General features: G+C 36.5%; 1 protein-coding gene across 1 annotated transcript in view; it reads right to left on the bottom strand.

Moving 5' to 3' along the window:
- The window catches only part of MANBA (mannosidase beta), a 112,743-nt gene that overhangs the window by 11,801 nt on the left and 74,125 nt on the right, over nucleotides 1-26,817 (bottom strand). The window contains exons 12-13 of the mRNA XM_007080983.2: nucleotides 17,317-17,535; nucleotides 10,355-10,519 (exon numbers count right to left, since the gene is read on the bottom strand). Coding sequence (XP_007081045.2) covers nucleotides 10,355-10,519; nucleotides 17,317-17,535 — 384 coding nt within the window. The remainder of the gene's footprint in view (nucleotides 1-10,354; nucleotides 10,520-17,316; nucleotides 17,536-26,817) is intronic.

The raw sequence follows: 26,817 nt of genomic DNA, 5'->3' as shown, positions 1-26,817 counted from the left end.
GGGTTTACCCAAATCGGTGGATGCCAATCAGGGCTAATGAATGACACCTTTGTTCATAAAGATGCAGAAGGCCATTGCCCACTATGCTTCTTAACGGGACGTTGTACCATCGCACTTCCCTAGAAAATCCCTGGAATTGCCTCTTTCCTTTTCAAAACTGGACCTGTATGTATATACTCCTGCATCCTTCCCTAAAGAGGACAGCCTTTGCACGTAAGAAGGATAAATGCTTAGTCATTTCCTAGGCTACTCAGTCCCTCTGTTAGCAGACAAATCTTATTTTAGTTTCAAAAAAGTCTATTTTCAGCAGCTTGCTTGATTACACTTATGAAATCAGTCTCCTTGGAGAAACAGATGGTAGGGTAAAAAGAAATTGGACCAGGACACCAAGACCTAGGTTCCAATTCCAGCTTTGCCACTGTGATGGAGATTGCCAACTGTTTTACAAAAACCCATTACCCCTGTCCTCCAGGGTGACAGAGCTGTAGGAGGGCTACATGCTTCAGAAGCACACCCCTTGCCCTTGGAACTAGGGGTAGCCATGTGACTAAGCCCTCCTGACAGAATGTGACTTATATTCTTTATATACTTAAAAGTATCCTGAGGATAAGAATCTTCCAATCTAGCCATGTTATAAACTGATACAATTTATACCATATAATTCACCTGTGTGTTTTCCAATTCATTGGCTTATAATGTAGGCACAGGTTGTGCACTCCCGCCACTACCTAATTCCAGAATGTTATCACCCCAAAAGGAAACACAGTACTGTACTGGTTAACAGCCACTCCTCATTCTCCCTTCTCCTCCTTATGTGAAAACTACTCATCTCCTTTTTGTCTCTATGGATTTACCTATTCTGGACATTTCATATCAGTGGGATGATACAATATACAGCCTTTGTGACTGGCTTTCTTCACTTAGCATAATGTTTTCAAGGTTCGTCCATGTTGTAGCATGTATCATTATTCAATTCCTTTTTATGGCTGAGTAATATTTCATTGTATAGGTATGCCACATTTTATTTATCCATTCACGAGTTGATAAACATTTGGATTGTTTTAACTTGTTGGCTCTGAAAAATGCTAGGAACATTTGTGCACAAGTTTTTGCGTGAACACGTGTTTCAATATTCTCAGATATATACCTAAAAGTAGAACTTCTGAGTCCTATGGTAACTCAATGTTTAACTTTTTGAGAAACTGACAAGCTTTTCCACAGCAGCTGCATCACTTTACATTCCCACCAGCAACCATACGAGGGTTCCAATTTCTCTACATCCTTACTGTGATGGTTAACTTTACGTGTGAACTTGACTGGGCTACGGGATGCCCAAATGGCTGGTAAAATGATTTCTGAGTGTACCCGTCAGGATGTTTCTAGGGATTCAGAAGAGTAAATAAAGAAGATCCATCCTCACCAATGTGGGTGGGCATCATCCAATCAGTTGAGGGCCTGAATTAAACAAAAAGCAGAGGAAGACCATTTCTCTCTCTTTTTTGACTTGGGATATCCATCTTCTGCTCTCAGACAATGGGGCTCCTGGTTCTTGGGCCTTTGGACTCCAGAACTTACACCAGTGGCCCCTGAGTTCTCAGACCTTTAGAGTCAAATTGCATTACACCACTGGCTTTTCTGGTTTTCCATCTTGTGGATGGATTGTAGGACTTCTCAGCTTCCATAACTGTGTGAGCCAATTCCTACAATAAATCTCATATATATTTGTGTGTATATCTTATTGGTTCTGTTTCCCTGGAGAACCCTGAACAATACACTTACCAATAATTCTTTATTATTAATATTATAGATATTCCAGTGGGTATGAGTGGTTATCTGTGGTTTTGATTTGCACTTCCCTAGTGACTAACGATGTTAAGAATATTTTCATGGTACTTATTGGCCATTTTATTTGGAGAAATGTTTATTTGAATATTTTGCTTGTTTTTTAATCTAGGTGTCTTTTTCATTAGTGAATTTAAGAGTTCTTATACATATTATGGATCCTTATTACATATATGACTCACAAAATTTTTCTCCCATCCTGTGGATTATCTTTTTGCTATTGTGATATTGACCTCTGACACACAAAAGTCTCTAATTTTGATGAAGTACAACTTACCTATTTTTTCATTGGTTGCTTGTGTTTTAGGTGTCATATCTAAGAAACTGTTGCCAAATCAAAATTCACAACGATTTACACCTATGTTTTCTAAGAATTTTATAAATTCAGCTCTTTTTTTTTTAGTATTGATTTATTTTTGAGACAGAGAGACTCAGAGTGCAAGCAGGGAGGGTCAGAGAGAGAGGGAAACACAGAATATGAAGCAGGCTCCAGGCTCCAAGCCATCAGCACAGAGCCCGATGCGGGGCTCGAACTCACAAACTGCGAGATCATGACCTGAGCCGAAGATGGACGCTTAAGCGACTGAACCACCCAGGCACCCCTATAATTGTAACTCTTATATTTAGATTTCATCCATTTTAAGTTAATTCTTGTATATGATATGAGGTCGGGCTCCACATTCATTCTTCTACATGTGGATATCTTTTTTCCAGCACCATTTGTTCAAAACACTATTCTGTCTCCATTTTATTGTCTTGGCACCCTTATAGAAAATCATTTGATCATGGACTTATTTGATTATTTCTGGACTCTGAATTCTATTCAATCAACCTACATGTCTGGCCTTAGGTCAATACCACACTATCTTGATTACTGTAGCTTTGTAGTTATGTTTTCAAAGCAGGGAATGTGAATCTTCCAAATTTGTTCTTTTTCCAGATTTTTTTTTCCATTTTGGATACTTTGCATTTCCATATGTATTTTAGGATCATTTTCCCCATTTCTCTGAAAATGGCATTAGGAATTTTGATAGGGATTATGTTGAATCTGTATATCAATTTGGGGAGTCCTGCCATCTTAACAATATTAAGTTTTCCAATCCATGAACACAGATGTCTTTCTATTTCTTTAATTTCTTTCAATAATGTTTCCTAATTTTCATAGTGCAAATCCTGTATCTATTTGGTTACATATATTCCAAAATATTTTATTCTTTGTGATACTATTGTAAATGTTATTGTTTAATTTCATTTTCAAATTGTTCATGCTTAGAATATAACTGATATTTGTATATTGATCTCCTACCCTACAATGTTGTTGAATTAACTTATTTGCTCTCCTAGGTTTTTAGGTGGATTTTTTTATGTTTTTCCATACATGTTATCTGCAGACAGAGATAGTGTTATTTCTTCCTTTCCAATTTGGATGTCTTTTATTTGATTTTCTTGCTTAATTATTTTGGCTAGAATCTTCAGTACAATATTGAATAGAAGTGGCAAGACTATCTTGCTTCTTATCTTAGGAAGAAAACTTTGTCTTTCTGTCTTTCACTATTCAATGATATTAGCGATGGGTTCTCCATAAGTTGTCACACCAGGTTGAGGAAGCCCTCTTCTTGTCCTAGTTTGTTGAAAAAAAATTTTATCACAAAAATGTATTGGACTTTGTCTAATGCTTTTTCTTCATCTACCAAGATTATCATGTAGTTATTTGTCCTTTATTCTATTAATATGGTATATTACATTGATTGACTTTCACATGTTGAACCAATCTTGCATTCTGGGATAAATCCCACTTGATTATGGTATATAGAGTATAGTGTATAGTGTATATACTGCTGGATTTGGATTGTTAGTATTTTATTGAAGATTTCTTTCCATCTATACTCATAAAAGATAATAGTCTCTGTTTGCTTTTCTTATATCTTTGTCTGGTTTTAGTATCAGAACAAAACTGGTTTTGCAGAATGAGTTAGGAACTGTTTTCCCCTCTTCCATTTTTTGGGAAGAATTTGTGAAAGACTGGTATTAATTCTTCTTTAAATATTTTTTTTTAGAATTCACAAGTGAAGCTATCTTTGTAGGGGGAAGTTTTTTTTATTATGAATTCAATCTTTTTAGTTGTCATAGGTCTACTCAGATTTTCTATTTCTTCTTGAGTCAGTTTACATAATTTGTGTCTTTCTATGAAAAGAACTTGCTGTTTCATCTAGGTTAAATGACTTACTGTCATACAATTATTTACAGTATTCTGTTATCAATCTTTTTATTTCTTTAAGGTCAACAGTAGTGTTGTCCCTTTCATTTCTAATTTAGTAATTGGAATCTTCTCTTTTTTTTTCTTGGCCAGTATAGCTATAGTTTTTTCAATTTTGTTGAGCATTTCAAAGAACTAACTTTTGGTTTTATTGACTTTCTCTATTGTTCCAATAAGGCCTTTTTTAATGTGCCAAATTTCTGATGTCTGCTTTATTTAACTGCTACAAATTGATGTTATAATTCAACCGAACACCTCAGTAGTTAAAGAACTTTCCTTATCTTAATTGTGAAGGGATATAATATCATAGTTTAAAAGGCAGAAACTTGCTGCATTCATTGCCTGAGAACTTGGGCAAAATACTTAACCCTTCTGAGCCTGTTTACTCAACTATAAAATGAAAACAGTAACACAGATATGTTGTTAGGATTACATGAGAAGATATACAAAGCATCTCATGGCCCAGGGCCAGTCATGTCATAGATACCCAAAGAATTCTGACAGTCTACTAGCCTGCTAAATTACATGTTGCATATATATTAGTATGTAATGTACTCTATTAATAATATCACATTCATTCCCCTTCTTTACCCATCCCATTCATCTTAGAAGCTCAGCATGGCTTGGATCTTCTATCACATCTCAGTGCTGCTTACCAAACAAATAACTGTTCCAGAGTGGCAAGTATCATCAACACCTGGGCCTACAACATAGAATGCCTTTTTTCTCATTCTTGTGATCAAGTTACATGCAACACAGGAATATAAAATGGACCCTAAAGAATATGAATCTCTTGAGGTGCCTGGGTGGCTCAGCTGGTTAAGCGTCCAACTCTTGCTTTCAGCTTATGTCATGATCTCACAGCCCGTATCAGGCCCTGTACTGGCAGTGCAGAATCTGCTTGGGATTCTCTCTCTCCCTCTCGCTGCCCCTCCCCCACTCATGCTGGCGCTGTCTCTCTCAAAATAAATAAACCTAAAAATATATATATGAATCTCTTAAGGATATCCCCAAGCATCTAGCCTTCATTGCATGCTCAACAAATATGTGAAGAACAAATGAAGGCACTAGAGGGAGCTATAAGCTAAGGGGTTAGTAAAGACTATCTCCAGCCCAGCTTGCTCTCTGAGTCTTAGGCTAGTTAAGAGGCCATGCTGGCAGAGTAAGTTGCCTTAACAGTTCAGAAGTGTTAGTACAGACAGTCCTCAAACAAGGCAGTGAGGCCTGTGTGACACAGCTTAAGAGAGTATGCCTAGGTAAGTAGGCTATTTGGAATACAATATAACAGGATAAGGTAGGAGATGGAAAGGTGAGGCAAGATTATTTTGGAATATTAGAAGAGTTAAAGAAGTAAAATCCTAGGATACTTTTGCTGTTAGAAGATAGGGACAGATCTAAATGTGAAGGAACGTACTGCATAGCTTTCTCAGCCAAGATTTTTCTGAAAGTTGCAAAAAAAATGCTTAATAGAATGTCTTAAAACATGGTACACATGCAGATACCCTGTTCTTCAGAATAGTAGGACAGACAATGACAAAAAGAACAGGGGGTGGAATTAGGAACAGAGAAAATGGACCTAAGAAAGGTTTTTATTTCTTTTTTAATTTTTTTTAACGTTTATTTATTTTTGCGACAGAGAGAGACAGAGCGTGAACGGGGGAGGGTCAGAGAGAGAGGGAGACACAGAATCTGAAACAGGCTCCAGGCTCTGAGCCATCAGCACAGAGCCTGATGCGGGGCTTGAACTCACGAACTGCAAGATCATGACCTGAGCCGAAGTCGGACGCTCAACCGACTGAGCCACCCAGGTGCCCCAAGGTTTTTATTTCTAATGCACAGGTCAAAGATGATTGTTCTAAAGTCAAATGAGCAAGGGGAGAAAGAACATTTTACTCTAACATTTCCTGTCTATCTTTCAGTCAAGAAAATCCAACAATAAAAACAAAAAAAATCATAATTTTAATTTTTTTCATCTCAGATCCCAGCTAGTACATCAGAAGCTTCCAAGGTAGAACTAACAAGGACAAATCCAATTCCAAGCCAATGCCTGATAAGACACCAGTGCTAGTTTTTTTTTTAAGTTTACTTGTTTATTTTGAGAGAGAGAGAGAGCATGCAAGCAAGCAGGGTAAGAGAGAGAGAGAGAGAATCCCAAGCAGGCTTCATGTTGTCAGTGCAGAGCCTGACTTGGGGCTCAATCCCATGAGCCATGAGATCATGATGTGAGCTAAAATTAAGAGTCGGACGCTTAGCCAACTGAGCCATCCAGGTGCTAAATTATCAGATGAAAGCCATCACCAACAAAAACCAGCTCCTAACTATGTGCCTCTGATGCTAATGAGTTCAAAAAGAACAATTATTTCTCTCAGTTCTCTGAATGTGGTTTTGCGGAGGGGGCACCTGGGTAGCTCAGTTGGTTAAGCACTGATTCTTGATTTCACCTCAGGTCATGATCTCACAGTTCATGAGATAGAGCCCTGCATTGGGCTCTGTGCTGACAGCATGGCACCTACTTGGGAATCCCTCTCTCTCCCTCTCTCTCTGCCTCTCCCCTCTGGTCGTACACACACTCTCTCTCAAAAAATAAAAGATAAAAAATAAAAATTAATTAATTAATTAACAAACTTAAAAAATTTTACCTTGAACGTGGTTTTGAGGAAATAGAATAAAGTAATAGTAATAGTAATAAAATGAACAGCTGGGAGGAGGACAGCCAGCATGAAAAACAGCAGCTGAAAAGGTTCACATGTGTATACACACAAATAAGGATCATCCTATTTCATATACCAAAACTGAGACACTTTTATAGAATAGTGGCTGTGAAAAGCTAATCATGATGAACTTCAACACTTTAAAAGGGACAGATACCAACTTTACCTTTTAACTTGTATTCTGTGAGGTAAGTTCACAAATTACACATCACACTGGTAAAACTTCCCTAACTGATAAGCTGATGGTTAAAACAATAAAATTCTCAGGGGCGCCTGGGTGGCTCAGTCGGTTAGATGGCCGACTTCGGCTCAGGTCATGATCTCACAGTCCGTGAGTTCGAGCCCCGCATCGGGCTCTGTGCTGACTGCTTCAGAGCCTGGAGCCTGTTTCAGATTCTGTGTCTCCCTCTCTCTCTGACCCTCCCTCATTCATGCTCTCTGTCTCAAAAATAAATAAATGTTAAAAAAAAATTTTTTTAATAAAACAATAAAATTCTCTTTATCGGTTTATCACCTTCCAAAAAAGAGTGTTCTTTTGGCTAACAGTTTTCTGCTTCAGCTTCCATCCAGAATTTTATGTTTTTATACAGGAGAAAACTGATGAGGGTGAGCAAGAGTCTGGATAAAAACTGGCATATTTTTAGGTGTTAAGACGCAAAACTTAAAATGTGATATTTAACAAAAACCTCTAATCTACTTCAGATCAACTCATATGATTGGGATTAGGCTCCTGCCTTATCTCTCCAAACTTGAAACAAGTATGGAAAAAACATCAGATAAAAAAGCAGTGGCTTGGAGCGCCTGGGTGGCTCAGTTGGTTAAGCGTCTGACTTTGGCTCAGGTCATGATCTCATGGTTCATGAGTTCAAGTCCCACGTCGCACTTTGTGCTGACAGCTTAGAGGCCAGAGCCTGCTTCACATTCTGCGTTTCCCTCTCTCTCTGCTGCTTCCCCACTCACACCCTGCTTCTCTCTCTCAAAAATAAATAAATATTTACAAAATTTTAATAAGCAGTGGCTTTAATACAGTCTTACAGTTTTGATAGTTTCTTACAAAGTTAAACATAAATTTACCATATAACTGAGCAATTTCACTTGTGTATTTCAACCCAAAGGAAATGAAAATACGTGCACAAAGATTTGTATGCAAATATTCACAGTAGTGCTATTCATAAGTCAAAGATTGATAATAATCCAAATGTCCACCAACTGATGAATGTATATATAAAACATGGTATATCCATTACAACAGAATGCCATCGAGCAAGAAAGAGGAATGAAGTACAGGTACACGCCACAACATGGAAGGACTTCAAAAACAGTGTGCTAGGTGAAAGAAGCCCGATGGCTGATGCAAACATCACACATTGTATGAGTCTAGTTATATGAAACGTTGAGAAAAGGAAAATCTATAGAGACAGAAAGGAGATTAATGTTTGCCTGGGGCTGAAGGTGAGAAAGGAAAGTAACTGCAAATAGGTGCAAGAGACCTTTTTGGAATGTCAGAAATGTTCTAAAATTGGATTATGGTCACGGCTGCATAACTTGATAAATATACTACACTTAAAATGAGTGAATCTTATGGTATGTCAGTATCTCAATAGAGCTGTTTTAAAAAATAATCCAGTAAAGTGCATAATGGAACATGTACGCCTCAGTGATTTTTATCATGTGTATACACCCATGTAACCAGCACCCAGATCAAGATATAAAGCTTTTTTTTAGCAATCCAGAAAGTTTTCTTATACCCTTTTCTAACCATAATTCATCACGCCCTCCACAACAGGGGTTACCACTAATCGATTTATCTAGTCTATACTGAAATGTCAGTGTTTCTTTTGCTCAACATGTTTGTGAGAATCATCCAAATTGATTCTGATTTCAGCAGTTTATTCTTTTGTATTGCCGTGGAGTATTCTATTATAGAAATATACCATAGAATATATTTCTATGGTATAGAAATATACCATAGAATATATTTCTATGGTATAGAAATATACCATAATTTGTTTATAAATTCTTCTGTTAGAGAACATCTAGGCTGTTTCCACTTTGGAGCTATTATGAATAAAGCTGCTATGAACATTATTTTAGATGTCTGTTGGCAGACATATGCACTCATTTTTCTTGGGTATATAGCTAAGAGTACAAATGCTGATTCAAAGAGGAAGCAAATGTTTAGCTTGGATAGAAACTGCCATAAAATTTTCCAAAGTGGTTTAAAAAATTCTATTCCTACTAACAATGTCTAAAAGTTCCAGGTGTCACACATCCTCACCAACAGCTGGTATTGTTAGTCTATTTAATTTTAGCCATTGTGCTAAAATGACATCGTGTGCCTTGCGTAGGGGTACCCTGGCATGATTTCAATTTGCATTTCCTCGATTAAGAATCAAATCGAACACATTTTCATATATTTACTGACCATTTGGATATCTTCTTTGGTGAAGTGCCTGTTCAAGGTTTTTGTCCGTTTTTAATAGGTTATGTCTTTTTCTTGTTACTTTATAGAAGTTCTTTATTCAGAATACAAATCTTTTAGCAGACACATGTATTACAAATATGGTTCCCCAATCTGTGGCTTGTCTTTTCCCTCTTTTAATTGTGACTTGATTTACAAGAGTCTGTAATTTTAATGAAGTCCAATTTATCATTATTTTCTCTCATAGTGATTTTTTTGTTTGCTTGTTTGCTTTGTTTTTTTAGAGAGAAAGAGACAGAGAGAGTGGAGGAGAGGGGCAGAGGGAGAGAGGGAGAGGGAGAGAGAGAGAGAGAGAGAGAGAGAGAGAGAAAGAGAGAGAGAGAGAATATTAAGCAGGCTCCACACTAAGCACGGAGGCTCAATCCCATGACCCCAGGATCATGACCTGAGCTGAAATCAAGAGTCAGAGGCTCAACCAACTGAGTCACCCAGACGCCCCTCACAGTTAGTGTTTTTTAAATGTCCTGTTTACGAAATCTTTGCCAAGATCATGAAAATAAGTTTTTTTCCTAAAAGTGTTATTATACTACCTTTCACAATTGAGTCTCTGATCACTGACCAATTAATTTTTGTATATGGCATCAAAGTTCATTTCCTTAAATTCCTATAAAGATACCCACTTGATACAGCACTGTTTATTGATAAAACTATCCTTTCCCACAGAATTGCAATGGCATCATCGCCATCAGTCAAGTAACTATATTACACACAAGTCTGTTTCTGGACTCTATTGTGTTCTATTGTTCCATTTTGTCCTTGGGAAATGCTATTGTCTTAATTACTAAACCTTTATAGTAATCTTGAGCTAGGGAACATTTTAATGCACAATTTGTTGTAGAGCTTTGTGAGCTGTTCTTTGTAAGAGAGGCAAATGCCAAGAATTTGTAAGAGAGGCGAATGCAAAAGCACTGCATGTCATCATGTATCTATTTTGAAGAAGATAATCTCAACTGGCAAAATAAAAACTTGAGTATTTTTTCACCACGTAAGGCTTACAGACTCTACATGATCCCTTATGTTAACTGCAGGAACCTGTTGAACTCCAGAATGAAAATGCCTTACCTGAGTAAGGTAAATGGTATCTTTGAATGTCTGTAATGGATCTGTGTTTTTTGGGAGTTTGAAATGAAATCCAATCTGAAGCAGCATTTCATTATTTCCACCTGCATGATGTTGTCGATGAAGTGAAAATTCGCTGTTGTAAGACCAGTCCTTTTTAGATGAAACCTTTGGAGCAGAGAATAAGAGGTACAAATTGGGAAGTCAGGAGTGAAACAACATTTCTGACAAACTTGAAAAGTATTCTACATACTGGAAAAGAGCTCAAGGTTTGTTCTGCGACTCTAATTTCACAGATGTGAGATGTTTTTGCCATCATCCTTATTATTGGTGAAAGACTAGCCCTGTGCAAAGCTGAATCACAAATCCAGGACTTGGCATCTACACAGTCCTCTTACTCAAACCTTTAGAAAGTTACACTTTGGCATTTCTGTCAAAAGTCTTGTCTTCTCAAAACATTATTCCTGTTTTTAAAACATTTATTATGTTTAGTTTTCAATGTCATTTTATTTATTCAGGTAAATAAATTGTCAAAATTGAACAATGGACTGAAATCAGCATTCTGTTAAAACTGTCAATTCTTTAACAAAAATAAAATATCACTGCTGCGATGGTAAATGTTTTGTGGTCACTTGCTCATTTGTTTCTCAATGACTACTAAATATATTTGATCTATACATGTGTTTAATTTTTATATAGTTGAAGACACAAACCAAACAATGATATTCTTTTCCCCTAATAATAATTTTTTTTAACTAGGCACAATTTATACTATTTATTCCTTCATCTCTTGGAGAAGCTATCATCAGGTCAAAGTAAAAAACAAAAACAAGTACCATGCATATGTTAATACTGTACCTTTTACAGAAAAATAGACCATAATTCTGGCTTTTATGATTTAATGCTCTGTTAGCATTTGAGAAGGATAGAAGACAATTGCTGCCTACATTTGAAGACATCAGTTTTAATCCAAGTTACACAGAAACTTTGAAAAACATAGTCTACCCCACCCTCAAAAATCCTTGAAAATTAAAAATCTTGGGGCGCCTGGGTGGCTCATTTGGTTGAGCGTCCGACTTCAACTCAGGTCATGATCTCACAGTTTGTGAGTTCGAGCCCCGCATCAGGCTCTGTGCTGACCGCTTGCTCGGAGCCTGGAGCCTGCTTCAGATTCTGTGTCTCCTTCTCTCTCTGCCCCTCCTCCACTCACGCTTTGTCTCACTCTGTTTCTCAAAAATAAATCAATGTAAAAAAAAAAATTAAAAAAAATAAAAAATAAAAATCTTATCCCTGTTCACAAAATATGACTTTAATTCCCTATAATCATGCAATGCACAGACCAGTCACCTTCAAAGGAAAAACATTCTTTAGGAATTTATTTATACTAAAATGTAAGTAGTGTACATTAGCCATGTTTAAAGTGGAAGTTTTTCCAAATTACTATTTTTTATTATTATGTCTATTTTTCAAAACTATTACCACCAGACAGTTTAGAGAACACTAATTGCTTCAGTTTCTTAAAATACAGGTATTAGTATTTACAGTCATCTTGTACACATTTGAGACGTACACACCTTTACCAGCCTTCCCCTGCTTTCTATGTTTCTTCCTTTCGAAAGTCTAAAACACACCTTCAGGCTTCTCAGCCCTATGATGGGTAATGATTTGAATGTATCCCACAATTGGTAAACCTGATCTGTTATGCAGAAAGCTTTCTAACTTGTAATAGCCATGGTTTGAGAGTCTTATACATTTCAGCTCTAACAATGTTATCAAAAGGAATTAGAAAGTGCCAGGTAGGGCTCTAATTGTTTTAAGAATATCGATTCATTTAGGGGCGGCTGGGTGGTTCAGTTGGTTAAGCATCTGACTGTTGATTTCAGTTCAGGTCATGATCTCACAGTTTGTGAGTTCGCGCCCCGCATCGGGCTTCTTGCTAACAGCATAGGGCCTGCTTAGGATTCTGTCTGTCTGTCTGTCTGTCTGTCTCTCTCTCTCTGACCTTCCCCTGCTCTCTCTTGCTGTCTCAAAATAAATAAATAAACTTAAAAAAAAAAAGAATATTAACTCATTTAATCCTCATAACAATCTATGAGTTGGTATTATTATCGCTCTGTTTTAGAGATGAGGCTCAGAAAGGTTCAGTGATTTGCCCAAGTTCCTAAGTTACTTGGCACAGTCCAGCTCCAGCTTCTAGTTCTTTAAACCTAGATGGCTCTAGAGAAAATAAACCTTTCATACAAATCCTATGGCTAGAATGGATTACATCAATACTAACAACAGCTTACATTTTATGGCCTGTTGCTATGTGCCAGGAACTGCTGCTAAGTGCTTCAATGTATAAATTAACTTAACCTTTACACGTGATCACATGCACACACGAGTACCTGCATGTAGAAACACACACAAACACATACACACACATTCTTTTTCTCTCTCTCTCTTCCCCCAACCCTCCCCTAAGAGGTATTTTACTACTATTAAACCCAATTTACAGACAAAGACACTAACATTCAAAATGATTAACTAATTTGTCCAAGGCAATATAGCTAGTGAGTGGCAGTTCTTAGTATTCAAATCCAGATCTGTTTATTCCATAGCCCAAGCTTTTAATCGGTGTGCAATATTGATAATGGCCTGTTGAAAACATAATTATTTTACAAAGAAGTGATGCATCCCAAACTAGAAAGGAACATTTCAATTTTTTGTTAAATACATGAAAAAACTCTAAATAAAAGAACCTAAGCTTTATGTAAAGTTACTCTTTTGGTTTCTTTTATTTTCCCAATTACCCAATTCAACCTCAACTGAGCAATGTAACTCAAAAAGAGGTAATAACTAAATCAAGGATTCATAATGAACAGAACTTATAGAACTTGGCTTCACCTTTTCCTATTTTAAAACATAGTGTTTAGTATCTTTGAACAACATCAGGCATTTCACAAAAACACAGCAATTGCATTATTGTCAGGATGTAAATAGAAATGTTAACAGATTTAAGAAAAAAGGTTTAGCAATTCATAACACTCACCTTCCTGAAATGTAGTGAAAGGAAAATGGATCAGCTCTGGTGTTAGATAATAAGTCTGAATCCACATATGCTACTTGCTGTCTGGGGATAATGATGGAACTCTCACCCTCTAGGACCTTCGTTTCCTTCTAGGCCTCAAAGTGGGGGTGTGGGGGAGATTATTGTTAAATGAAACAATGAGTCTCTGGTACAGAGCATCTGCTCAGTAAATATTTTTGCCTCTTTCATTCCTTCCTTCCTTTTCTAATACTTGTTCCTACCTGACTCAGGACACTCAACTCCATCCTCCTTCATTTTGAAACAAGAGTATTCCCCCAAAGTCTACCCCGTAATACAGGAGTAATAAAAAAAAATAAGGGTAGATCTAAGGTGATAACATTATTTATTACAATTAAAAATACAACGTAACTTCAATGTGTAGAAGCAAATATAGTTGGGTTTAAGTGGCAAAACTGAGGGAGATTTTGAAATTGTCTTAAAATTTTTGGGGGTTACTTGACACAAGTGATAGGCGAGGGGAAACAAAAACTACAGGCACATGATTATTTCAGTAAATGAAGAAAGAACACACCTGACAAAATCCAACACCATTTTTTTAACATTTATTTATTTTTGAGAGACAGAGATGGAGTGTGAGTGGGGAGGGGCAGAGAGAGAGGGAGACACAGAATCTGAAGAGGCTCCAGGCTCTGAGCTGTCAGCACAGAGCCCGACGCGGGGCTCAAACCCACAAACCATGAGACCATGACCTGAGCCTAAGTCAGATACTTAACTGACTGAGCCACCCACATGCCCCACCAATACCCTTTTATGATACAAGCACTCAACCAACTAGGAATAAAAGAGAACTTGCTCAACCTGAAAAAAGGCATCTACAAAAAAACTTAGAGTTAACATCTTACTAAACAGTAAAAGACTCAAAGCTTTCTCTCTAAGATAAGCAATGAGACAAAGATGTCTGTTCTCACCATTTCTATTCTACGTTGTACTAGAGGTTCTAGCCAGGGCAATTAGTCAAGAAAAGTTAATAAATGGCATCCATACTGGAAAGGAGGAAGTAGAACTAATTCTATCCACAGATGCTCTTATATATAGAAAACTCTAAAGGATTCACAAAAACTAAAGATAATAAGTTCTGCAAGGTTGCAGAATATAAGTTCAATAAAAAAAAATCAATTGTCTCTTTATATACCAGTAATGAACAATTTGAAAATAAATTAAGAAAATAATTCCATTTACAGAAAGAATAAAACACTTAGGAATAAATTGAACTAAAGAAGTATACACTTTGAACACTGAAACTACAAAATAATGAAAGAAGACATTACATGTTTGTGGATCAGACTTCATATTGTTAGGATGGCAATACTTTGCAAACTGACCTACTGACTCAACACAGACCCTATCAAAATCCCAGCTGACTTTTTTGCAGAAACTGGGAAGGTGATCCTAAAATTGGTACGTCAGTGGAGGGCACTCAGAACAGCCAAAACAATCTTTAAAAGAAGAACAAAGTTGGTGGACTCACACTTCCTGCTTTCGAAACTTACTACAAAGCTACAGTAAGGATGACAGTGCATACTGGCATAAAAGAGACAGTTCAATTAGAAACAAATTGAGAATCCAGAAATAAACCTTAAAAGTTATGGTTGATTGACTTTGACAAAGGGGTCAAGACAAGCAATGGAGGAAAGAATAATGTTTTCAATAAATGGTGTTTGGATATTTGGATAGCCACATGCAGAAAAAAATGAACCTGGATGCCTACCTCATACCATATAGAATAATTAACTCAAAACAGATCACAGATCTCAATGTAAGAGCTAAAACTAGAAGACAACACGGGAATATAACTTTGTGATCTTAGATTAGAAAATGGTTTCTTAGGGGTGCCTGGGTGGCTCAGTTGGTTAAGCCTCCGACTTTGGCTCAGGTCATGTTTTCATAGTTCGTGGGTTCAAGCCCCACGTTGGACTGTGTGCGGACAGCTCAGAGCCTGGAGCTGCTTCGAATTCTGCGTCTCCCTCTCTCTGCTCCTCCCCTGATTGCACTCGGTCTGTCTCTCTCTAAGAAATAAATAAACATTTTAAAAACTTAGAAAGAAAGCAAAATACCAAAAGCACAAGAGATAACAGGGAAGATTGATAAGTATTTTTGATAACTTGAAAATGTAAAACTTTTGTGTCTTAAATGAAACCATCAAATAAGTAAAAAGAACATCTACAAATTAAGAGAAAATATTTGCAAATCATATATCTGATATAAAACATACCAATTAAAAAATCAGCAAGGGATGTGAATAGACACTTCTTTAAGGAAAATATACAAACGGCCAACAAGCACATGAAAAGAGGCTCAACATCATTAGCTCTCAAGGAAATGCAAATTTCCAGGGAAATGTGAAAAAGGGGGGGGGGGATAAGTGTTGGTAAAGATGTAGAGAAATTGGAACCCTCATACATTTTCTGGTGGGAATGTAAAATGGCACAGCCATTGCAAACTATGGGAAACAGTTTGGCAATTCCTCAGAATGTTAAACAGTTACCATATGACCGGGCAATCCACTCCTAGGTATATACTTAATATAATTGAAAACATATGTTCACCAAAAAAAATGTATACAAATGTTCACAGCAGCATTATTCATAATAGCCAAAAAAGTGGGAATAACACAAACGTACATCAACTGATGAATGGATAAACATGTGGTATATCCATACGATGGAATATTATTCAGCAATAAAAAAGAATAAAAACTAATACATGCTACAACATGGATGAATCTGGAAAACTTTATGATGAGGGAAAGAAGCCAGCCTACAAAGATAACATATTTTATGATTCCAAAATATGAAATGTGAAAAACAGGCAAACAAATAGACAAACAAAGCAGACTAGTGGTGCCTAGAGCAGGGGAGAAGGGACTGAGAGAGTGGGGAGTGACTACTAGTGGGAACAGAGTTTCTTTGGGGTGATGAAAATGCTCCAAAACTAGGTCGTGGTGATGCTTGCACAACTCTGTGAATATACTGAAAATCATGAAAGCATATACTTCAAATGGGTGCGTTGTATGGTCAGTGAATTATATCTCAATAAAATTCTTCAAAAAAGAATACACACAACTCTGAAATTGAATCCATTTGTGCAACTGAATCTGTAGGAATAAGGAAAGTGAAATGCCATAGTGAAAATCAAATACACCAACATAAAATAAAAAGAGGAGGAAGTGGAGGAGGAAATAGAAGAGGTAAAAGAGGAGATGAAAGAAAATAAATAATATGACCTGATAACATTAAACAAAAGTTTATTTATCATATTATTTTTTCTTACTGTAGCAAACCATCCAATTCTGAATAGCTATAAATGATAAAACAGGTGTAGGCTAGGGGTGCCTGGGTGGCTCAGCTGGTTAAGCATCTGACTCTTAATTTCAGGTCAGGTCATGATCTCATGGTCCATGAGATTGAGCCCCACGTGAGAATCCCCCCTGCTTGGGATTCTCTCTCTCCCCCTCTCTGCCCCTTCTCACAGACACACGTGTGCTCATGCTCTCTCTTTTTCTCTCTCTCTCTCTCAAAATAAGTAAATAAGCTTTAAAAAAAAACAGTTGTAGGATATAGGGAAAATAGCAAGTAAGAGTTACTTTCATGCATGATAAGAAGTCAGGCTTAAGCAACACCTGGTTCCCATTTAATTTTTAAGTATTTGTGAAGGAACATAATTAAAAGCAATATAGAAAAGTATTAACCCCCAAAATGATGACTGCAAGAAATTTAGCTTCCCAAAGTATAAAGAAACAAAAGTTCTATGATCTTCCTAAACTTTCATTTAAATAAGAAGTAGATTTCATTTGACTTTCTGAACCACTGTTGAGAAAGTGACATAGGCCCACAGCCTACCATTTTGAATCATTGGGAAATCAAAAGTGGCTTACCTTTTCTAATGTACTGAAGGAAGGCCAGGACTGATATCCATATTCAGATACAAATCGAGCTTTGGGGAAAATTTTCCAATTCCAGCAATCATTGCTATAGTCATAAAAATGTACGTCACCAAAATTCTCGTCATAGGGGTTGGCAGACAGCCAGCCTTCTTCAATAGATTCGGCCCCATTTGTAGGACTGGATGTGATAAAAGGACGAGTCTTGTCTCTCTGAGTTCAGAAATAAAATGGTTTAAAAGGCATATTCACTCAGTAAAATACAAACCATTTACCTTTTTAAATTAAGTTTTTATTTTAATTCCAACGTAGTTAACATACAGTGTAAAATTAGTTTCAGGTGTACACTCTAGTGATGCAACACTTCATTCAACACCACCCAGTGCTCATCATGACAAGTGCACTCCTTAATCCTATCGCTAGTCCATCCATCACCCCACACCCACCTCCCCTCTGGTAACCATCACTTTGTTCTCTATAGTTAAGAGTCTGTTTCTTGGTTTCTCTCTCTCTCTCTATCTTTCTCTTCTTTTCCTTTACTCATTTTTTTTGGTTTTTTTGTTTGTGTAAACTCCACATAAATGTGAGATCATATGGTATTTGTCTTTCCCTAACTGATTTATTTCACTTAGCATTATACTCTCTAGATCCAGCCACATTGTTGCAAATAGCAAGATTGCATTCTTTCTTATAGCTGAGTAATATTCCATTAATAATGGAATATTGTGTATACACACACACACACACACACACACACACACACACACCATCTTCTTTACCCACTCATCTGTTGCTGGACATTTGGGCTGCTTCCATAATTTGGCTATTGTAAATAATGCTGCTATAAACACAGGGATGCATGTATCCCTTTGAATTAGTGTTTTTGTAATTTGGGGGCAAACATCCAGTAGTGTGATTACTAGATCCTAGGGTAGTTCTATTTTTAGCTTTTTGAGGAAACTCCATACTGTTTTCCACAGTGGCTGCACCAGCTTGCATTCCCAACAACAGTAGGCAAGGGTTCCCTTTTCTTCACATCCTCACCAACACTTTTAGCCATTCTGACAAGAAGGAGATGATGTCTCCTTGTAGGTTTGATTTGCATTTCCCTAATGATGAGTGATGTTCAGCATCTTTTCCCACGTCTGGCCATCTGTATGTCTTCTTTGGAGAAATGTCTGTTTGTGTCAGACCATTTACTTTTTTAAAAAAATATTGTCAAGTCTCTGAAATGCCAAGTGGCTGATAGGAAAAAAAAAAGAACCATTTGCGTTCTGCATTCAACAACCACCAGCACCTTTCTGCTATTCGCCAATCCTTTATATCCTGTCATTATTAAAACTCAGCTTATTCCTCAGCACCTTCTCCTACTCTTTTCCCATCATGTCATGCCTTTACATTACCTTCTACCAACATGGGTAGTACAAAGTCTAGTGCAGAATTTCTCAACCTTGGCAACACTGACATTTTGGGCTTGATAAGTTTTGGAAAGGGGGCAGGAGGAGAGTGAATGTTTAGCAGCATCGCTGCCCTTCTCCTACTAGATGCCAGTGGTACCCCTACACACACCAAAAAATGTCTACAGACATTGCCAAATGTTCCCCTGTCTCTTGGAGGACAAAATTTCCTCCACTTAAGAAACATAGGTGTAGTGCTTAAGAATAAGAGGCTAAGTTGCAGGATACAAAATTAATACCCAGAAATCAGTAGTGTTTCTATACACTAATAAAATGGCAGAAAAAGAAATTTAAAAACAATACCATTTACAATTACACCAAAAAAAAAAAAAAGAATAAAATACCTAGGTATAAACTTAACCAAAGAGGTGAACAATCTCCTCTCTGAAAACTATAAGACACTGGTGAAAGAAACTGGAGATGACCCAAACACATAGAAAGATATTCATGCTCGTGGATTGGAAGAATCAGTATTATTTAAATGTCCATACTACTCAAACCAATCCACAGATTCAATGCATCCCTATCAAAATACCAATAGCATTTTTTACAAAACTAGAACAAATAATACTACAATTTGTATGTAACTACAGAAGATCCCCAAACAGCCAAAGACATCTTGAAAAAGAGAAACAAGGTTTGGAGGTTATAAAAATTCAACTCAAGATACACTACAAAGCTGTAGTAATCAAAATAGTATGGTACTGACATAAAAATCAATACATAGATCAGTGGAACAGAATAGAGAGCCCAGGAATAAACCGACAACTATACAGTCAACTAATATGACAAAAGAGGCAAGAATATGCAGTGGGAAAAAGACAGTCTCCTTAATAAACGGTACTGGGAAAACTGGACAGCTATATGCCAAAGAATTAAACTGTACCACCTTTTAACACAATAAACAAAAATAGACTCGATGGGTATTGAGGAGGGCACCTTTTGGGATGAGCACTGGGTGTTGTATGGAAACCAATTTGACAATAAATTTCATATATTGGAAAAAATAAAATAAAATAAACACACACACACACAAAAAAAAAAAAAATAGACTCAAAATGAATTAAATACCTAAATGTGAGGGCTGAAATCATAAAAACCCTAAAAACCATAAAAAACACAGGCAGTAATTTCTCTGACATTAGACATAGCAACATTTTTCTAGATATGTCCCCTCAGGCAAGAAGAACAAAAGCAAAAATAAACTATTTGGAGGACATCAAAAGAAAAAAGCTTTTGCACAGCAAAGGAAGCCATCAACAAAATAAGAAGACAACTTACTGAATGGGAGAAGATACTTGCAAATGATATATCTGATAAGGGGATATATATAAATGTATATCCAAAATATATAAAGAACATATACAACTCAACACCAAAAAAACCAAATATTCCAATTAAAAAATGGGCAGAGGACTTGGACAGACATTTTTCCAAAAAGGACTTACAGGTGGCCAATGAACACATGAAAACATTCTCAACATCACTCATCATAATGGAAATGCAACCCAAAACTAAAATGAAATACCATTTTACACCTATCAGAATGGATAAAATCAAAAAGACAAGAAACAGGTGTTGACAAGGATATGGGAAAAAAGGTAACCCTTGCATACTGCTGGTAGGAATGTAAATTGGTGCAGCCACAGTGGAAAACAGTATGGAAGTGCTTTGAAAAACTAAATATAGAAATACCATATAATCCAATAAGTCCACTACTGGATATCTACCACCCAAAGAAAAGGATCATACTAATTCAAAAAGATATGTGTGCCTCTGTGTTTATTGCAGCATTATTTACAACAACCAATATATTGAAGCAATCTAAGTGTCCATCAATGGACAAATAGATAAGGAAGATGTCAGATCTATATCTATATCTATATCTATATCTATATCTATATCTATATCTATATCTATATAGTGGAATCTTTTACAGCCAAAAAAAGATGAAATTGTGTCATTTGAGATGGACCCAGAGGGCATTATGGATGGATGCACCTAGAGGATATTATGGTAGGTGAAATAAGTCAGACTGAGAAACACATAATAATATATGATTTTACTCATAGTGGAATCTAAAACAAAAACAAATGAATAAACAAAAAGCAGAATCAGACCTATAAATACACAAAACAAACTGATGGTTGCCAGAAGGGGTTGGGTCAGCAGTTGGGCAAAATGGGAAAAGGGGAGCGGGAGATACAAGTTCCTGGAATGGACAGGTCATGGGAATAAAAGGCACAGCAGGAGAAAAAAAAAAAAAAGAAAAGAATAGAGGCTATTGAGTCAGATGGGCTGAGTTTAAATATCATATCAGAACCTTATTATTTTTGGACAGGTCTAAGCCTCAATAGACTTATCTGCAAAATGGGGATAATAACTACTCCTTCATAGGACCACAGTAAATGGTAAATAACCCATGTGTGGAAGATATGGCTAAATGTCCACCAAAATTCATGTTCCCATTTCCATAATACAGAGCTGTTCCTAGGAAGTAGTTTCCTAACCAATTTGCACCACTATGGGGCCACATGCCTCATTCGCTTCCTCTTGGAATTATAAGCTCTCAACCACCGAGCTGCGAAATGAAAATCCTCAAATATTAAAATCCATTTCTTAAATCCATCAGATATGAAAAATGTAATACCAACACTATGAGAAAAAAGATTATAAAATAAATGTTCTATAAATATTAATTAAAGCTTATACCATCACCATTTGTGGATAAAAAAATTCTTCATGACACATGACTTAGCATATCAGATAAGCTAAAAAAATGTGAACCTAAGTTTTTCATGAATTCTCACTGAAGTTTCTTCACATAAATGAAGAGTCTCATGAACTGAACATATTTGGGTGCCAAAATCACATACTATTCTTTTAAATATGTCCCTTTTTATGTTGGTTCAAGAGATACCCAAATATTTAAAATATCTAATTATAGATCAAAAAATTATAAAGACAATCAGGTTACTAAATCACATATTAACCATTAAAGCTTTTAAAAGTTTCATCTTTTGAAAAGTTACATTACTACAAAAAATAAAGTGCTGCTTCCTCTCCCTGCAAAAAAAAAAGCTAATTTATATTATTATATAATGTTTATGCATGTAGTAAATACAAGTATAATATGCCTATTAGAATGCAGTAATGCAAAAAGAACCACCATAAGGAAGGGCTCTACAGTGGAGTTGGGAACAAGCTCTTTCCTCTCCCTTTTCCCTTATTTCACCTATGAACATATTCATATATGATATATATCAAGTTCTGTTTTAGCATTTATAATTATAGAATTTTAAATGACACTTTAGACCAGATGGACTTAACAGATAAACACAGTACATACCATCCAAAAGCAACAGAATACACATTCTTCTCAGGTGCACATTGAACGTTCTCCAATATAGATCATATGTCAGGCCACAAAACAAATCTTAACCAATTTGAGAAGACTGAACTCACATCAGGCAGATTTTTGGACCCCAAGGGTATGAAACTAGAAATCAATTATAAGAAGAAAGCTGGAAAATTGACAAATATGTGATGATTAAGGAATATGCCACGGAACAACAAATGAATCAACAAGGACATCAAAAGAGAAATTAAAACATACCTTGAGACAAATGAAAATGGAAATACAACATACCAAAAATTATGAGATGCAGGAAAAGCAGTTTAAGAGGAAAGATCAGAGAGATAAATGACCATTTCAAGAAACAAAAAAACAAAAATTTCAAATAAAGAAAGAATCTAACTTTACACCTTAATAAACTAGAAAAAGAACAAATGTCACCCAAAGTTAGTAGAAGGAAGGATATAACAAAGATCAAAGGAGAAATAAATGAAATAGAGACTAAAAAGACAATAGAAAAGATCAATGAAACCAAGAACTGGTTCTTTAAAACAGATAAACAACGAGCGCCTGGGTGGCTCAATCAGTTGAATGTCCGACTTCAGCCCAGGTCATGATCTTGCAGTTCAAGAGTTTGAGCCCCACATCAGGCTCTGTGCTGACAGCTCAGAACCTGGAACCTGCTTTGGATTCTCTCTCTCTCTCTCTCTCTCTCTCTCTCTCTCTGTGCCCCTCCCCCACTCACACATTGTGTTTCTCTCTCTCTCTCACTTAAAAAAACCCAAAAAACAAAAACATTAAAATAAATACATAAATTAATTAATTAATTAATTTTAAAAAAGACAAACAAAATGGCAGAACTTTAGCTAGACTTGCTGAGAAAAAAAAGAGAAATGACTCAAAATCAGAAATGAAAAAGATGTTAAAACTGATACCTCAGAAATACAAAGGATCGTAAGAGACTACTGTGAACAACTATACACCAACAAATTGGACAACCTAGGAGAAATGGATAAATTCCTAAAAACATACAACCTTCCAAAATGGAATCATGAAGAAACAGAAAACATGAACAGGCCAATTAACTAGCAAGGAGATTGCACCAATAATCAAAAACCTCCCAACAAACAACAGTCCAGGACCACACATCTTCACTGGTGAATTCTACCAAACATTCAAAGAAGAATTAATACCAATCTTTCTGAAACTTTTCCAAAAAACAAAAGAGGAGGGAAAACTTCCAAACTCATCTTACAAGTCAAGCATTGTCTTGATACCAAAACCAAATAGAGTCACCACAAGAAAATTGCAGGCCAGGGGCGCCTGGGTGGCGCAGTCGGTTAAGCGTCCGACTTCAGCCAGGTCACGATCTCGCGGTCTGTGAGTTCGAGCCCCGCATCAGGCTCTGGGCTGATGGCTCGGAGCCTGGAGCCTGCTTCCGATTCTGTGTCTCCCTCTCTCTCTGCCCCTCCCCCGTTCATGCTCTGTCTCTCTCTGTCCCAAAAATAAATTTAAAAAGTTGAAAAAAAAAAAAAAGAAAAGAAAATTGCAGGCCAATATCCTTGGTGAACATAGATGCAAAAATTCTCAACAAAATATTAACAAAGAAACTCATATAAGTAAAAAAAATCATATATCATGATCAAAAGGAATTTATTCTAGGGATACAAGGACAGTTCAACATCTACAAATCGATCAAGATGATACACCACATCTTGTATCATTAATAAAATGAAGGATAAAAATCATGAACAGGGTGCCTGGGTGACTCAGTTGGTTAAGGGTCTGACTCTTGATCTCAGCTCAGGTCTTGATCTCAGGGGTCATGAGTTCAAGTCACACATTGGCTTCCTTAATGGGTGTGGAGCCTACTTTTAAAAAATCATATTATCATGTCAACAAATGCAGAAAGAGCATTTGACAAAATTCAACATCCATTTATTACAAAAACTCTCAACAAAGTAACTACAGAGGGAACATACCTCCACATAATAAAGGCCATATATGACAAGCCCATAGCTAACATCATACCCAATGGTGAAAAACTCAAAACTTTTCCTTCTAAAATCAGGAACAAGACCAGGATGCCCACTCTCACCATATTTGTTCAACATAGTACTGGAAGTCCTACTCAGAGCAATTACACAAGAGAAAGAAACAGAAGGTATCTTAATTGTAAAGGAAAAAGTAAAGCTGGCACTGTTTGCAGATGACATGATATTATATGTAGAAAATTCTATAGACTTCACAAAAAACTGTTAGAATAAATGAATTCAGTAAAATTTCAGGACACAAAATCAATACACAGACATCTATTGCATTTCTGTACACTAATAATTAACTATTAGAAAGAGAAATTAAGAAAACCATCTTATTCACCACTGCATCAAAAAGAATAAAATATCTAGGAATAAATTTAACCAAGGAAGTGAAAAACTGAAATTATTATTGAAAATTATAAGACACTGAAGAAGACACAAGTAAATGGAAATATATTCTGTGCTCATGGATTAGAAGAACTGATATTGCTAAACTGTCCATACTATTTAAACCTATCTACAGATTCAATGCAATCCCTATCAAAACTGCAAGGAAACAGAATGAATAATCCAAAAATCTTTAGGAAACCACAAAAGACCCAGAATAGTCGAAGCAATCTTGAGAAAGAAGAACAAAGCTGGAGACATCATGCTTTCTGACTTCAAAATACATTATAAAGCAAAATTAAAACATTATGGTATTGTCATAAAAATAGACACATAGATCAATAGAATAGAACAGAGAACCCAGAAATTAAATTCATATATGCATGGTCAATTAATTTATGACAAAGAAGACAAGAATATACAATGGGGAAAGGACAGTCTCTTCAATAAATGGTGTTAGAAAAATTGGACAGTCCCAGGCAAGAGAATGAAACTGAACAACTCTCTTCAATCATGCACAAAAATCAATGCAAAATGGATTAAAGACTTGAATGTAAGATCTGAAATCATAAAACTCCTAGAAGAAAACACAGGTGGTAAGCTCCTTGACATTGGTCTTGGCTTTGATTCTTTGGATTTGACACCAAAACAAAGGCAACAAAAATAAACAAGTGGGACTACATCAAACTAAAAAGGTTCTGCACAGCAAAGAAGACCATCAATAAAATGAAAAAGCAAAATACTGAATGGGAGGAAATATTTCCAAATCATATACCTGCTAACAGGTTAATATCCAAAATACATTAAAGCACTCATACAATTCAATAGCAAAAACCAAACAATTCAACTAAAAAATGAGTTGAGGATCTAAACAAACATTTTTCCAAAAACATACAGATAGCCAATAAGTACATGAAAAGGTGCTTAACTAATCATCACAGAAATGCAAATCAAAACCACAATGAGGGATCACCTCACACCTGTGAGGATGGCTATCATCAAAAAGATAAGAAGGGTGCTTGGATGGCTCAGTCCATTGAGCATCTGGCTCTTGATTCCAGCTCAGGTCATGATCCCAAGTGGTGGGATCAAACCCCATGTTGGCCTCTGCACCGAGTTTGGAGCCTGCTTGGGATTCTCTCTCTTCCTCCCTTTGCTCCTTTCCCCCAGCTCGTGCTCTGTCTCTAATAAAAAAAAAAAAATGCTGGAGCACCTGGGTGGCCCAGTCAGTTAAGTAACCAACTCTTGGTTTCAGCTCAGGTCATGATCTCACAGCTTTGTGGGTTCGAGCCCTGCATCAGGCTGTCTGCTGGCAGTGCAGAGCCTGCTTGGGATTCTCTCTCTCCCTCTCTCTCTCTGCCCCTCCCCCACTTGTGCTGTCTCTGTCTCTCTCAAAATAAATAAATAAGCTTTAAGAAAAAACTCTCAATATAAATGAGACCCAACATCCATTTTCCTATTACCACAGTCCCCTCTTCTCTCTGTGAGCCTCATCTACTCTACTTATTTTTTTTAAACAAATTTGGCTCCTCTAGGCATTTGAGTTTACAATTCTTACCACAGACCAAATTTGCTCATGAATATAAATTTTTAAAGTCTAACTAAAATATTAGCAAACCAAATCTAACACAGACTACAAGAACAAGAAGTTGTAACTAAACAGAGCTTATACTAGAACTAGTTTATTATTAGAAAATTAATTCCCAGGGGTGCCTGGGTGGCTCAGTCGGTTAAGCGTCCGACTTCTTCTCAGGTCATGATCTCGCGGTCTGTGAGTTCGAGCTCCGCGTCGGGCTCTGTGCTGACAGCTCAGAGCATGGAGCCTGTTTCAGATTCTGTGTCTCCCTCTCTCTGACCCTCCCCCACTCATGCTCTGTCTCTCTCTGTCTCAAAAAGAAAAAAAAAGAAAAAAAAAAAGAAAATTAATTCCCAGAATTCACCATATTAATATACTGTGGAACAAAAAGAAAGAAAAAAAGAAGTGGCATTATCAGTAAACCATCTAAAGTAGAAATTCTCAACCTTTGGGGTTCCTTGGATGGGCTCCAGAGTCTATGACAATATGCAAGTATAAACACAATATTGGTGTATGTGTGGTGAGTTCCATAGATAAGTTAATTCCTAAAGAAGTCCATAACCCACGAGCCCATTCACATGCTGCAGCATTATAATCCATTCACACGCAGCTCTGTATTAAAATGATAATGTTGAAGGTTGACCTAAAAAAGGACACAAAAGTATACTATACCACTATTCA

This window comes from Panthera tigris, chromosome B1 (genome assembly GCF_018350195.1).
Source record: "Panthera tigris isolate Pti1 chromosome B1, P.tigris_Pti1_mat1.1, whole genome shotgun sequence".
Classification (NCBI taxonomy): domain Eukaryota; kingdom Metazoa; phylum Chordata; class Mammalia; order Carnivora; family Felidae; genus Panthera; species Panthera tigris.
The sequence above is the reverse complement of the archived record's forward strand: the minus strand, read 5'-3'. Positions and strand labels throughout refer to the sequence as shown.